The sequence below is a fragment of the Xenopus tropicalis genome, chromosome 2, assembly GCF_000004195.4.
Source record: "Xenopus tropicalis strain Nigerian chromosome 2, UCB_Xtro_10.0, whole genome shotgun sequence".
In the NCBI taxonomy this organism is placed as follows: Eukaryota; Metazoa; Chordata; class Amphibia; order Anura; family Pipidae; genus Xenopus; species Xenopus tropicalis.
Window position 1 is genome coordinate 100238973 of NC_030678.2, and position 13955 is coordinate 100252927.

The window sequence follows — 13955 nt, forward strand, 5'->3', positions numbered from 1 at the left end:
ATGGAGCGCCTCTGAATTACTGACACATGTCAGGGTTCTAAAACCTGGTGCATATAACAAAATATAGAGTGAGATGAGAAGAACAGAAGTCAGAGGTCACCTTTGACCATTTCTGAATATCTCCTTGAATTCTGCTCACCTCAGTTTCTAGCAGGGTATTAAGCATTGAGGCCAGGCTAGTGATGGTAACTTTCTTCAAACCTTGTAACACCATAGAATCAATGTGCATTATATAGTCTTGCCAAGCTGGCGAAGCCTCACTAATCCCACTGGCAACAAGGGACTGATGAACAAGGCTGTGAATTTTCTGTCCATCAGGAATCAGGATGTTTGCAAATTCCTGTTCAAGTTTTCTGAAAGTAAAGGAATAATCAAAGGCAAAATATCAGTGATTTTAAATGGGAGTCCACAGTGTGGTACAGTGGCTATTTTAGTATATTATGAGGTGTCAACATGTTCTTAAGAATGTTGTGTTAGTAGATGATACAGAATGCAACTGCCCCCTCTCAGAAATATAATCCCATTCTACAAATATTCTAAATGAATGTAAAATTGCATAGAGCACTGTTCTAATCACTTTAGCAGTGTATGTTAATTTTTTCTAGTTTTCAAGATATTAGCAGTTTACCACTGCTAATACCATGATCAGCAACACCTGCTATTCAGTTCAGCAAACTGGGCAGTACAAAATTAAGTTAATGAAAGAAGTGTCTATGAAGATTCTCATTCATCCAGGTCATGATATACAGTATCTAGTAGAATTAAGTCCAAAACAACTGGACTTTTCTGAGTCCAGTTGTTTTGGACTTAATTCTACTAGATACTGTAATGAAAGAAGTCTTGCTCTGGCCAGAATTGATCAGCGATTTGTCAAATGACTCTTCTCTACCCACTAAAACAATGTTCTAAACAGAGCAAAACCACAAGAATTTCCTTACTTCACTAACTTTATGTTCAACCTGCTGTAGCTACTTAGCTTAAATAAACAGCGGGCAGTGCTGTTGTTTCATGTTAATTATTTTATCAGTAAAAACTGCTAATAGTTTGAACTAAGAAGAAAAAGTATTTACCGTAAATTGCAAAAGAGCTATTTGATATTGATTTGTTTTGAGAGTTCAAGGGGCTGATTTATTAATATAGATGCTAGTGTCAGTTGCCAAAAGCACCCAAACAGCAATTACTACTTATTATAGGTACTACATGTTGGGAAATAGAAGCCAAGGCCTGATTGGTTGCAACGGCAATTTGATTAGAAATCAAGAATGGAAGTTTTCACCAGGGTACGGGCTGCAAATGTAACTAACTAGCTCACTGGTGCTGCTTTATAGACTCTCTCCAGCTATTTAACACCATTATTGGATGGCAGCTTCTTACTCCACAATGTTCCCACTAGACAATCAGAGATTACTGGAAATCATCTATATTTTGAAGAGTTTGCAGAAATGTATTATAGAGTGTTCCTAGCAATATAAATGCTCAGGGGAGAGAATAACCTCAGCAACTGGGCCATTAACAAAAAAGAAATGGATAGTTGGTATGTATGATAAATCTTTAATAAATAATGAGGAAGAAAGCTCAAAGCTGAAGATTTCTAAATGGTGTGCCTTGTGGGCAATGTGTGTTTAAAATTATAGTTTGTTATAAACCGGAGGAATTAAGTTGGGGGGGGGTTGGGGTTGAATCTGAGGCCCTGCAACTATTGTTGTGCATTTCTCAGTATCCTCTAACTGGTTTATTTTAGGATTTGATCAAAGCATGGTGCCAAAGTAATTACTGGACTACAGTAAACTGCCCTATAGGAAATGAAGTTTGCTATATTACATGGGAAAAAAGGACATCACAGTGCATCAAAAATGCTATCACTTTTGCAAGTTTGCATTGTCATGGGACCCATACATGTTTCCCAAGACTAAATCACCCCATTAGATTAGACAAAAAGACTTACGTCTGCATCATTATTAATTCTGTAATGGAATAACTCCTGCTTTTATCTCGACAGGTGAAGATGTCAAGATTTGCTGTGCACCACGTTGCTGTGAGCTGGGTAATCGCCTTGTAATTGTTGGTAACTATGCTGAAATTGGTGTGAAGATCTGTGCACACACAGGATGTTAGGAGCTCAGTATAATCCTCACTTTCATCCATACCCCAGGTAAAAAAATCCATTCCTTCTTTCAGAATCTGTTCCAAAGAGCAAATTCCATTAAGGCCAACACATGCTAAAAATGATGATTTTCATAAAAAATGATCAGAGATTAATCAACAGGATGCAAAACATTTTGATTGCATTAAAATGGGAAATAATCATCCATTAATAGTCTGAACTAAGATGTGTAAATTTAGCTCTTTGTTCCTGAAGCGGAGAGAGTTTTATCAATGTTTTTGTTCCCATTTAATAACCGCCTTATGGGGTTATCAAATTGAGGCACTAAGTTTGTCCATAGCAACCAATAAGCAGGTAGCATTTACTCATCATCTGTATTGGTTGCTAAAGGTTATTGCACAAGGGCAAACTTAGTGTCTTTTATTTCTTATAGCTTTTATGGAACCAGCAAAACCCTTGCTGGTTCCATAAAAGCTATAAGAATTAAAAGGCACTTAATTTGCCCATCTTGAGTTTGTGCAAGCCAAAGATTAACAGATATGGGCTGTAAATGAATCGTGAAGTATCATCATATTTAGCACTTTACTTTATTTAAAAACAGTCCATCACACATTTAACAACATTATTGGAGTTCATCCTATAAACTCACTGATTTGCAAACCAGTGGGGCTCATTTATAAACCCTGGGCAAATTTGCACCTGGGCAGTAACCCAGGTGCAACCAATCAGGGGATAGCTTTTTCCAGTCAGCTGCAAGTTAAACAGTGAAAATAAACATCTGACCCCCGTGTGTCTGAACCTAGTTAGATAATGTCTAGTGATGAGTGAATTTTTCCGCCAGGCATGGATTGATTTGCAGCAAAATTTTGCATTTAGCCATTGGTGAATTTTTTCACGAAAGCAAAAATTTGCCGTGGAAAAATTTGACAAGAAAAAAAGTTGCCTAGACAAAAATGTTGCAAAAAAAATGCCCACTAATGCATTTGGAGTAAGAAAAAACACCCATTGACTTTAATGCATTTGGAGTAAGAAAAAAGTTGCACGTAAAAAATGATGCCCGCATAAAAATTGTAAAAGTCACCTATTAACTTTAATGCATTTCACAAATTTTTCACTGTTTCACAAATATTTGAGCAATTGTGCAAATTTTTTAGCAAGGTGAAACAGAACAGATTCGCTCATCATTAGCAAAGTCACAAAAGGTGCAACATTTCACTAGGTCTAAAATTGTAAGTTTACAATAACTGACCAGTAAATACTACCCACTGATTGGCTGATGTAGGTTACTAGACATGTAGCGAGCTGTTGAAGCAGCAACTTTTCAATTACAACTCCACAGTTCTTGAATATGTAAGTAACATCTGAAGAACAAAAGGGGGAACGTTCCTGATTTAATCTTGTTTTTCTACTTTGACACCTCAAAATTCATGCATTGTCTGTTATTCCCTTTCCTAGCAAGCCTAGCTGACATTAGTATTCAGGATAGAAGGCCAACAGCTGGCGAGTCTGATTGGAAGTCAGTTCCATTAACCTTGCGTAGTTCTCTTCCACCTTTAAATCTTAGCAAAGAGATGCAAACTGAAGGTCACAAGCCTTGGGTATCTACAATATATATATTAACAGAAAGTTCTGTAACCCCCTAGGGTTCCTTACTATGACAAATCACTGACTACAATTTTAATAATGTAATGTTTAAAAAAACCTTTGCTTTATTGTCAGCTGAATAAAGCCTTACTGTTTGCATTACATTTTTACATTTTACCTCACCTATTGCATAGCCTGATATAAATATTTAATAATTCCTCTTTTTGAAGAATCTTTCTTGCTATTTAATGATGCCCAATATCAAATAAAACAGATTTAAAATAAAATAAGAATATATTACATTTGAAGATCCAAGTTAAAAAAATATTTGGTTGAATTCATTATGAAATACCTCCTGGCTCTTTAACAGTTTCTTTTCAAAGAGTGACCTCTGGTGGTAGGTTATGGTTTTCATGACTTCATTATATTTTGATGCAACTGTTTCCAAGCGAGCTGATAACTCAGTGAACTTGTGTAGATGTAGGTTTTTCACAAGACTTTCAGTTGATTCAGGGAGCTATTAATAAAAAGAGTTAACATTAATGACACATAATCTTAATTACAATAAAAACATTTCTGCCTGACAGAAAATCTGTGACTTGGAAGTAAAAAATGTTAAGACTTAAGAGTTTTGCTTAAGGCAATTACTTTGAATTAAGTTAATCGCAATTATAAAAGCTTTTTAGAGATTAGTCATAATTTAAATGAAGTTTTTCATAGCTGTATTATTATTTTCCAAGTTAAAATTCCAAATTAATTTCAAATTAATAATTCAGGAACAAATGTGAGAAGGATATACTTCTTCCCTGAGAGATCCTGCAATAAAAAACCTGTACTACTGGGAGGTACAGCATGCAACAATACCTTTATCATAAAAGGTGGTTTCAAGAGATACTCAGCTTCCCGAAGACAGACAAGAAGTTCAGCGTTATGGTTCAGTTCAATTTTACAAAAAAACTCTTCATGGTCATGTTCTAATCCAGCAGCTCTCTGAAATATTGTAAGCATATTTTGCATTTAGGTAATGACAGGGATTTCTTAGCCTACTTAGTTATATATTATAAAGGCACATAATCATGCCGCAGCTGGAAAAACTTAAATAAAAAACAAATAGAATAAATAAAAAGCTAGAACAAATGTTTCTGTAATGTTTACTATTACAGGCAATGTAGAGAGAATACTTACAAGTAAGGGAAGTTTCACGGAGTTGCTTAGTTGTTTACTTGCAGCCGTCTGCCAGGATGTCATTACACTTTCTTCATACCTGGACACACAAAACAGTTGAAATAATTTCAATTTGTGATTTCTGATACAGATTTAAGCAGCTAAAGCTACTGGTGATGTCTCTCCACAGAGTGTTCCAAAAGGCAGCAATAAAATACATCTTATACCATTTGGATGAATATGACCATCTCAAGCTACAGCCACCTTCATTTCTATGTGCTGTTTTTTTTCAGTCAGATAGTTTTATATACCAGCAAAGTTCCCTACAGAATGGCCTGGAAAGCTACCAGCCTGTATGTGGCTATAAAGTGGCATTTGCAGGGTTTTTAAGTTCATTCAAAAGTTTCCTATAGACAAGAGCATAACACCTGTTGCAGAACTGCTCCTTAACCATGTCTACCAACAGTTCAAATGCCATCATGACAATGTAAGCATTCCACATACTATAATTTCCTTAGATAATTTGAAAGGGGAACCATGTTTATTTTCTTTTATTCAAAGTAATAGCTGCATCAGGTTACATGACTGGTATACCTTTCGAATTCTTGTGCTATGTCTGTATACAAATGCCTTAATTTCCAGCCCATGTCCCCTTCCAGCGTGAGTGATGAAACGGCTTTCAGTTTCCCCATGGGGTCCTAACATAAAAAGCAAAGCAAAATGTTTAAATTCCACTTAGATGTTTGATTTCTGAGTATGTTGCCTTGATCATGATTAAGTGCATAGATAAAAATATATTTAGCAAAAACACAAATCTTGAACCTGTTAGTCAGTCAACAATTTGAAGGGAAGGCCACATGGGATATAACCAGTTAGTTTGCTTTTGATCCTGAGTACGCAGGTCAGATACAAAAGCAAACTAACTGAACAGTTATGTCCCATGTGCCCCAGCCTCAAATATGACTACAGAACAGGTTAGAAAGCTGGAAAGGCAAAAGAAGTGTTCTGGCTATTATGTTAGACATCTGTTCATTGGTATGGTGGGAGATGAGGCAACTGAAGTCGGTAAAAGCCTTGGATATCAGTCGTCTTGCCAATTGGACAGGACTGAAATTTTTGATTGGGCACCTTTGAAGGTACTCGAACATCGTTATGTTAATGCTGAATTGTCAGATGGTGTTAAAGAATTTCCCTGCACATCTGATGATGCACTACCTGCATATCTGACGATTCAACTCTTAACGTTACTAGAATGGGCGAACAATCTTTCCTATGGCCTATGGTCATGGGAAAGATGGTAACTGTAGCGTGTATGGTCACCTTAACAGTAACATCAAAAAATGTACATTTTAAAGTGATTAAAATATAATGTGCTGTGAAACGGGTTCTGGTGAAACTGATGTTTGCTTCAGACACAGATTAGATTATATAAATTAGATGCTGTGTAGCCATGGTTATAGCCAATCAAGTTAAAATAGGACTAAATAGCAGATAATGCATAAAGGCTTCTTTATCAATAGTCAAATTGATGAATTTAGAGTTTCTTTTTAATTTGAATAAACTCAAAATTTTACCAGACTCGACTATTTGCTTTTTTTCTTTTTAATAGCTTTTATTTTGATATTTGTACAAAACAAGAATTATATTAATCACATCGAATGAAACCGTGAATAAAAAAACTTGAATGCCTTGAATTAAAATTTTGGTAGGATACTAAAATGTTGATGTATGATATTTGCTAAATTTGATGTATGCTAGATTTCTTTGTAGGCGAGTGCATCTCTTTTCTAATGTATGTTTCCAGTGTTTGTAATGTTTGGTTTCTTAGATAATTTGACCACTGCATTACAAGATATAAAATCCCTACTAGTCAGCATTATTAGTCATGGAAACTATGTGCAAATGACAGCACCGTGGATTTTTATAACTCTCTCTGTCACCAATGGGAAGGCATAAAGAGTGATTTTAGGAGTTCTGGCACTGGCAGTGCCTTTTCACTCAGGTGGGGGGAAGAAGTTGGCAGTCAATACATTAAAAATATCACCTCATAATTGTTCATGACAAATGATTCTAGTCAACAGTTAACAATTTATTCTTACAGAGATCCTAGATTTCAGTCCTCGTATCCACAGAAGCTTACTGACAGTGGGTGTCATATTAATGTGCAAAGGAGGACTGTCTGCTGTTGCACTGTACATGGTCTGCACCTCAGTCAGTTCTTCTATAAACAAAGAAACCAGTTTCTGATCCTTTTCTGTGAGATGATCCTGAGATAGCAAATTAATGAAAGAAATATTATTTGTTTTTTCTTTTCGATCAATGTTAAAGTTTTAAAATTAATTAAAATGATTACTCTTGAAAAACAGGGGAATATATTAAATTATCTAAAACAGACAATTGCACTTCTGTTGCACAAATAAAATGCTTGTATTTGTTTTCATTTGATTCACTTGGGTTGCCACCCGTTTGGTTTTTAACCAGACAGTCCAGTTTTCACACTGGCTATCCAGTTCAAAACCGCTTGCATAGGTTTCATTATTAAACATCTTTGCTACTCATTTAGCACACGTATAAGGCAATAACAATCAAAGCATCAGTATGGTGGCTTCACCTGCATGTGCTTAGATACAATAAAAATTGAATAATCAAGGGGGTAGAGTCCCATTTTTTTTGAAAGTATCACCCATCTGTTTTTGTTTTAGTTATCAGGATTTGTAATAGTTATATACTGCAGCCTTAAACATACAATGTAATGTTTGTTACAGGTGGATAGTGCCTTGTAAATGCACTTCAGTGTTACCCTTATAATCTCTCTTCTACTGATGCCTTTAAACACCTCCAGCAGTCTGAGCTGTGATGCAATGTTAGGGCATTGATCAAAACTGCTCCTGAGAATCCCGCCAAGTTGGTGCTCTAGGTCCTGCAAAAATAAACGTAAGAAAATCACAATGCCAGTATACTTGTTAGGATAGAAACCCTGTGCAATGAACCAACGGTGATGCTGCTGAAACACAATAACATTCTGAAAAATGTGAAAAGATAAAATATGATGGCAAAACTAGGAAAATATCTAAACATATTTAATAATGTAGTTTATGTAAAGACTTATTACTGACACATGCATGATAATGTCACAACAGAGCACACCAAGGGGAGATCATGATAGAAGTCAGTGAATCATCAATGGTTACATGACCAACCTCCCTTCAAACCACTTACAATTGTATTATCCAAACAGACCCATCCAGTTAGAGACACATTCTCTCAGTCCTATTTTGAGTAAAAAATCCTGTATTTCTATATGTAACATATAGGAAAACTATATACGAAAAATTGCCCCATCAATGAAACCCAAGTGCCAACAGCATGTTTTTTTCAGATAACTTCCTTGATTAAAAACAAATAGTGAAAAAAAATATTACAATTCAAAGGTAGAAATAAACAGAAAAAGAAGAATACCTTTATTGTAGTTCTAAAGTCAAAAAAATCTTTCTCAAAAGGACTATTTTTGTCCGTGGTAAAAATATCTGTTATTTGGTGAACTAAAGTCTCCTCAGCTTTTTTGTATGACTCCCATATATCTTGAACCATAGCATCCAAACTGGAAGTCCCAGCACCTCCTACAGCCACCACTGACTTTAGAATCTGAAAATGCTTCATGGTATCCACCAGATCAAGGACATCATTGCACCTTAAAAGCAAAATACTGCAATGAAGTACATCTTCCCTTCATAAATGTTGTTTAAGAACTATAAAATACTTACAAGTCCAATATATTATTTGAGTAATATAATTAGCATACTTTGATATAATGTATCCAGTACAGCATTTCCTAATTGGTTCATCTCAATGTTCATGATTAAGTAACACTGCAGTCTCGTTTTTGAGACAGACTGAAATATGTTTACTGTACATTTGGGGATCCATTCATTAAAGCAATCATTTTTATTCTAAGAAAAAATTGTATTTTTTCTAATTTATAGAACTTTTCGTAATGATCACAATAATATTGTTAAAAATTGCACAATTTTTTTATGGTTTTCGTTAACTTCCGCAAAAAAGTCGTATTTTTCGCAAAGACTTCCATTTCGGAATTCATTCAAGCTTTGGTATCATGACTATCTTTTGCCCAGGTTGGAGCTTTAGAGTGCCATTGAATCCTATGGAAGGCTTCCAAAATCATGCATTGAAGTTTCAAAGCCAGAAAGGTTTTTGTGCTATTTCCGATCGTTTTGAACCGAAAATTTTGTGACTTTCGGATCGCAACCACGATATTTCCGTACGACCGAGAAAAGAATTTGTGACATTTTCGAACATCAGAAATTATCGTGGTTACTCCGAGTTTTTTCCAATCGTGCTTTTAACCACCCAAAATTCATGCTTTAATGAATGGGCCCCTTGTACTTAAACTCAATACTGCAAAATGCTTGCAGAGACCAGTGGTGTAGACCATGCAGACTTATTAGTTTATTAAGCACCAGATTTATCAAAATGTGAGTTTAGAGCTTAATACAAAAACTTACCCATGCTCTATTCATTCCTATGGAATTTTAAGAAGTTTATTTATCAATTGGTAAATTCTAATTTTCACCCATTAATAAATACGCTTCTAAAAATCCCATAGAAATGTATAGATGGTGGTTGATTTTTATTTATTAAGCTCTGAACTCACATTTAGATAAATCTGCTCCTCTGTGTTTTAATTATATCATTTATTTTATAGTATTGAGGGGTTTTGAGGAAAAAGTGACATTTTGACTAACATGACTAATAAATTAATATCAGTAGCTTTTCCATACTAACCTTTCCATAAACAAGTTCATGTTATAAAAGCAGTTGGCATTGTGAGGAGGCCATGGTGAATCAACCCACAATTCTTGGTCGTCTTCTCCCTGCATTTTGTCTTTAGTGGAAGCCCAGTCTTTGCCCAAAATTTTTGGTGCCAATTGCCTGTAGGTTCTCACATTCCAGATGTTATCTACTGATTGTTTGGCTCTGTAAAGCAAAGTTAATTTTATATTTTCTCTCTAAAGCTTTGGTGAAAGATGAAGATTTCACACTAAGACCTTCCACAGTTAACAAATTAATTGGCAACAGGCTCCAGGAAAAATCAGTTGGCGCTAAAATTGAATACATTTATCAAAGCTGATGAAGGTGCCGATTCATCAGTATTTGAGACAACACAAACAATGCATTGTGGGTAAGAACATGGTGATTTACATTCACATTGCACCTAAGATTTACATTCACATTGCACTTAAGTTTAGAGCTTTTATATGTGGTCCTCCAATGTTTTTTTTTTTATCAGAAAGCACAGAAATAAGGAAGCAAAACACAAGAGGTTAAACACCACTGGTTTAAAACATTATGTAGCTTTTTTTTAATAAGTAGACTTATTATAGGCAATAAACAGATTTAAATTAATTTATAACCATACAGATGGAATACCAGCATACACCCCCCTCATCTTTCCCCTTTGTTTTAACTTTTTTTTGTAGCAGGAGTACATTATGCAGGGAAATTCTTTTTAGCTCAAGAATTTGAAAAGCACATTTAGCACATGCCCTATTTATTGCACTCATATTAAAAAGGGGGTATGCTACCCCAATATATCTGTATTAGTATAAATCATACATTAGCCGGGCATTTTCCTCATTCTTCTCACTGTTGATTTTATCAGCCTTAACCTTGATGTCCAAGTAAGTTCCCCGAAAAGTTCCACAGAGTTTTAAAGCTTCTTTAAGGTCATTGTTTGCCTAAAAGTAAAATATTACAAAACAAGTGAACTGATACAACTGACTCTAAGTTTCTAATAATAGTTATAGTTCCTCAGTCTAGTGCTTATATAAATCAAAAATAAAATTGCCTCAACACACCTCTATGTTGTTCCTTCTGTATGTCTGGAATGTAATTACTTCAAACAATATACACCAATATAATAATATATTCTAGCAAACTAGCTAGAATATGGGTTTATGTTTTATGGACTGATCATTTCAGTGATGTAAAGGTATGACGCATTAAGATGCATTTGATTTGATGGCTCAGTGAAGTTCACATATGGACTAAAGCATAGTCCTGCAAAAAGTACATCATTTTCATGTAAGACTATAGGATAACGTAATTTGGTGTTGGTACTGAAGTAGATGAGTTCTGTGTAGTTTACTTGTCCTCTATTATATAATTGAACTACTTTTTAGCTGTTTGCGTTGTGAAGTTCCAGTGCCAGGATGTATCTTACAGAGGGTAAATATCTTAAAGGGACAGTAACACCAAAAAATGAAAGTGTATAAAAGTAATTACTATATAATGTAATGCTGCCCTGTACTGGTACAACTGGTGTGTTTTCCTTAGAAAGACTACTATAGTTTATATAAATAAAGCTTCTGTGTAGCCACGGGGGCAGCCATTTACAGGAGAAAATGCACAGGTTACTTAGCAGATAACAGATAAAACCCCATTATATTCTACGATGCTTATCTGTTATCTGCTATGTGCCTGTGCCTTTTCTCCTTTTTCCCAGCTTCAATGGCTGCCCCCGTGTTGACATAGCAGCTCATTTATATAAACTATAGTAGCATTTCTGTTACAAACTTACCAGTTTTACCAGCGCAGGGCAACTGTACATTATATTTTAATTACTTTAAAACACTTTAATTTTTTGGTGTTACTGTTCCTTTAACTAAATGCCAATAGTTCATGTAATCAAAGAAATTCTTATTATTAACAGAATTTATGTATCTATGTATCAATGTCACTTTTATAACTGTTTATGTAGTAAAGTGTTATATAAAAATGATGTGTCCTAGACAGTTAACCAATGCTGCTATGAGTTGCTCTTTTCTGAGTGGACATTCATAGTCATTTAATGTATGTATCTGTAAATAGCAAATGACTCATTTTGTCTGTCCCTTTTACTGTAAATATTACTTGTATTCAGACATGAACTTCAAACTGCACCTAACTAAAATGGAGTTACCCTACTGAGCCATGCTCAGTATTTCTGTTAATTCAGTACACTAGCGTGAAATAAACTTAGACACTTTCCTTTTCTTCTCGAATCATGTATAAACAAGTGCCAAAACATATTGCATTTTCCTTTCAAATATCACCAATATTCATCTATTTCACTCTCGATCTACTACTAAAACACCCTATTCTACTAAAACACTCATTCCACCTACTGCAGCCTACTAATAACCATCCTTCTAGGTTCTCATCTCTTAAGTTAATGTCAACACTTGGCAAATTTACCCAGTGCCATAGCATCCAATCAGCAACTAGCTTTGATAAGTCTACGGCAGGATTAGTGGTGAATTCAAATCTCTGATTGGTTGCTGAGCTAGAAATAATTTGCCTGGTGTTAGAAAACTAACACCAATGTATTTTTAGATTTAAACTTTCAAAAAATATATAAAAATTAAAACCAGATGGAACTTTCTTGTACTTCCTTACTGGTTTGGCAGGGATGTTTAGAATAAAAAACATTGTCACCAAAAGTCACCTATTGATAGCAATGTACATACCTGTGAGTTGTCCAATATGTTGGTTCCAAGCAGACTTACTGCTATCTTGACCATTTCATTTGACATTAGTTTTAAAAGATTTAGAAATACTTTCCTTTGATGATAGTATCTGAAAAAGGAAACAAGAATTTACAAATCTAACCTTTTGCCCATGTTATATTTCAGTGCTTTACCTCTTTATATTTTCTAAGGAAGTTGTTTTAATTCCATTTTTGCAAATGAAAATGTACCTGTTTGCAAATGAAAATATTACCTTGAATGTGTCCAAACCAAAAGCAAACAGTGCAACATCGGAAGAAGGTTTTTCACTCTTTCTGAAGATGAAGTAGTAGATTTAAGTAAAAGGAAGCATTTTAACAAGGGTTTCAAAAAAGCCAGATTTTCTTTAGCTTCCGAAAGTGCCTATTAATACAATAAGATTTGTGTAAACAGTACATTGTGTAACATTAATGCAAATGCAATGCTAAATTAAACCCCTGTCTTCTTTATAAATGTAAGTTAGACTTTATTATTTTTTATAGTACCTGAAAACAAAGAAGTATAGAAGGTTGGGAATGATTTTTTCCATAATGCTAATTGTATTTGCAGCACTGTATACTAAAATCCCTAACTGTACAATAAGGTGTATACCTTTTAGAGCAGTGCTGTCCAACTGGCGGCCCGCGACCCCCCTCTGTGTGGCCCCCCACCTGTCTGGCTGCTTTGATGGCTTACTCTTGTATAAGCTTTAAATAGTATCAGTACTGAGATTAACTGCACCCCCTGCATGGTTCTCACCTCAGATTCAGGCTGTAATCCCTCTGTATTGTTTAAACATGTAATCCCCTGTACTGTTCACACCTTTTAATCTATGCATTGTTTACCCCCTGCAGTGTTCACACCTCAGGCTCAGTCTGTAATCACCCATATTGTTTGTCTGTTCACACCTCAGACATTGTATGTACTGCCTGAACTAGGGCAGGGAGGGTATGGCACACACAGGCAGCATAGGGTAGGCAGAGTATGGCACATAGGCAGCATAGGGCAGGGAGGGTATGGAACACACAGGCAGGGTAGGGCAGAGTATGGCACACACACAGGCAGGGTAGGGCAGAGTATGGCACACACAGGCAGCATATGGCAGGTAGAGTATGGCACACAGGCAGGGAAGGGCAGAGTATGGCACACACAGGCAGCATATGGCAGTCAGAGTATGGCACACACAGGCAGGGTAGGACAGGCAGAGTGCTGCCTGTGTGTGCCATACTCTTTCTACCCTATGCTGCCTGTGGGATGTGAACCTGGCAGGGGTTTGTTCTGGGAGTTTGTTAGCAGTTGGAAATAGCCATTAAATGGTCCCTAAGGTGTGTAATTATGTACTGGGGGTTGCTGTGCTATCCATAGGGGAGGAGAAGTCATATGGATTTTAGGGTGTGTCTTAATATGACATAATATAATTCTTTCACATATGAATGATGGTTGATATCCCTGCAGTGAGGACCAAGCATTTGGGTTTTTGCTGCACTACCACCATTGCGATAAAATGGGTGTGGTTTGAAGTGGGTGTGGTTTAAAAGGGGGAGTGGCTTCCATTAGTG

General features: G+C 35.7%; 1 protein-coding gene across 2 annotated transcripts in view; it reads right to left on the reverse strand.

Moving 5' to 3' along the window:
• LOC100488188 (dynein beta chain, flagellar outer arm) overlaps positions 1–13955 on the reverse strand; it is a 237488-nt gene that overhangs the window by 211510 nt on the left and 12023 nt on the right. For both annotated transcript variants that reach the window (XM_031896974.1, XM_031896973.1), the window contains exons 7-19: positions 12632–12780; positions 12379–12487; positions 10487–10608; positions 9656–9847; positions 8312–8543; positions 7653–7772; positions 6952–7119; positions 5447–5550; positions 4874–4952; positions 4553–4678; positions 4041–4205; positions 1946–2181; positions 140–353 (exon numbers count right to left, since the gene is read on the reverse strand). In XM_031896974.1, the coding sequence (XP_031752834.1) occupies positions 140–353; positions 1946–2181; positions 4041–4205; positions 4553–4678; positions 4874–4952; positions 5447–5550; positions 6952–7119; positions 7653–7772; positions 8312–8543; positions 9656–9847; positions 10487–10608; positions 12379–12487; positions 12632–12780 (2016 nt within the window). The remainder of the gene's footprint in view (positions 1–139; positions 354–1945; positions 2182–4040; positions 4206–4552; positions 4679–4873; positions 4953–5446; positions 5551–6951; positions 7120–7652; positions 7773–8311; positions 8544–9655; positions 9848–10486; positions 10609–12378; positions 12488–12631; positions 12781–13955) is intronic.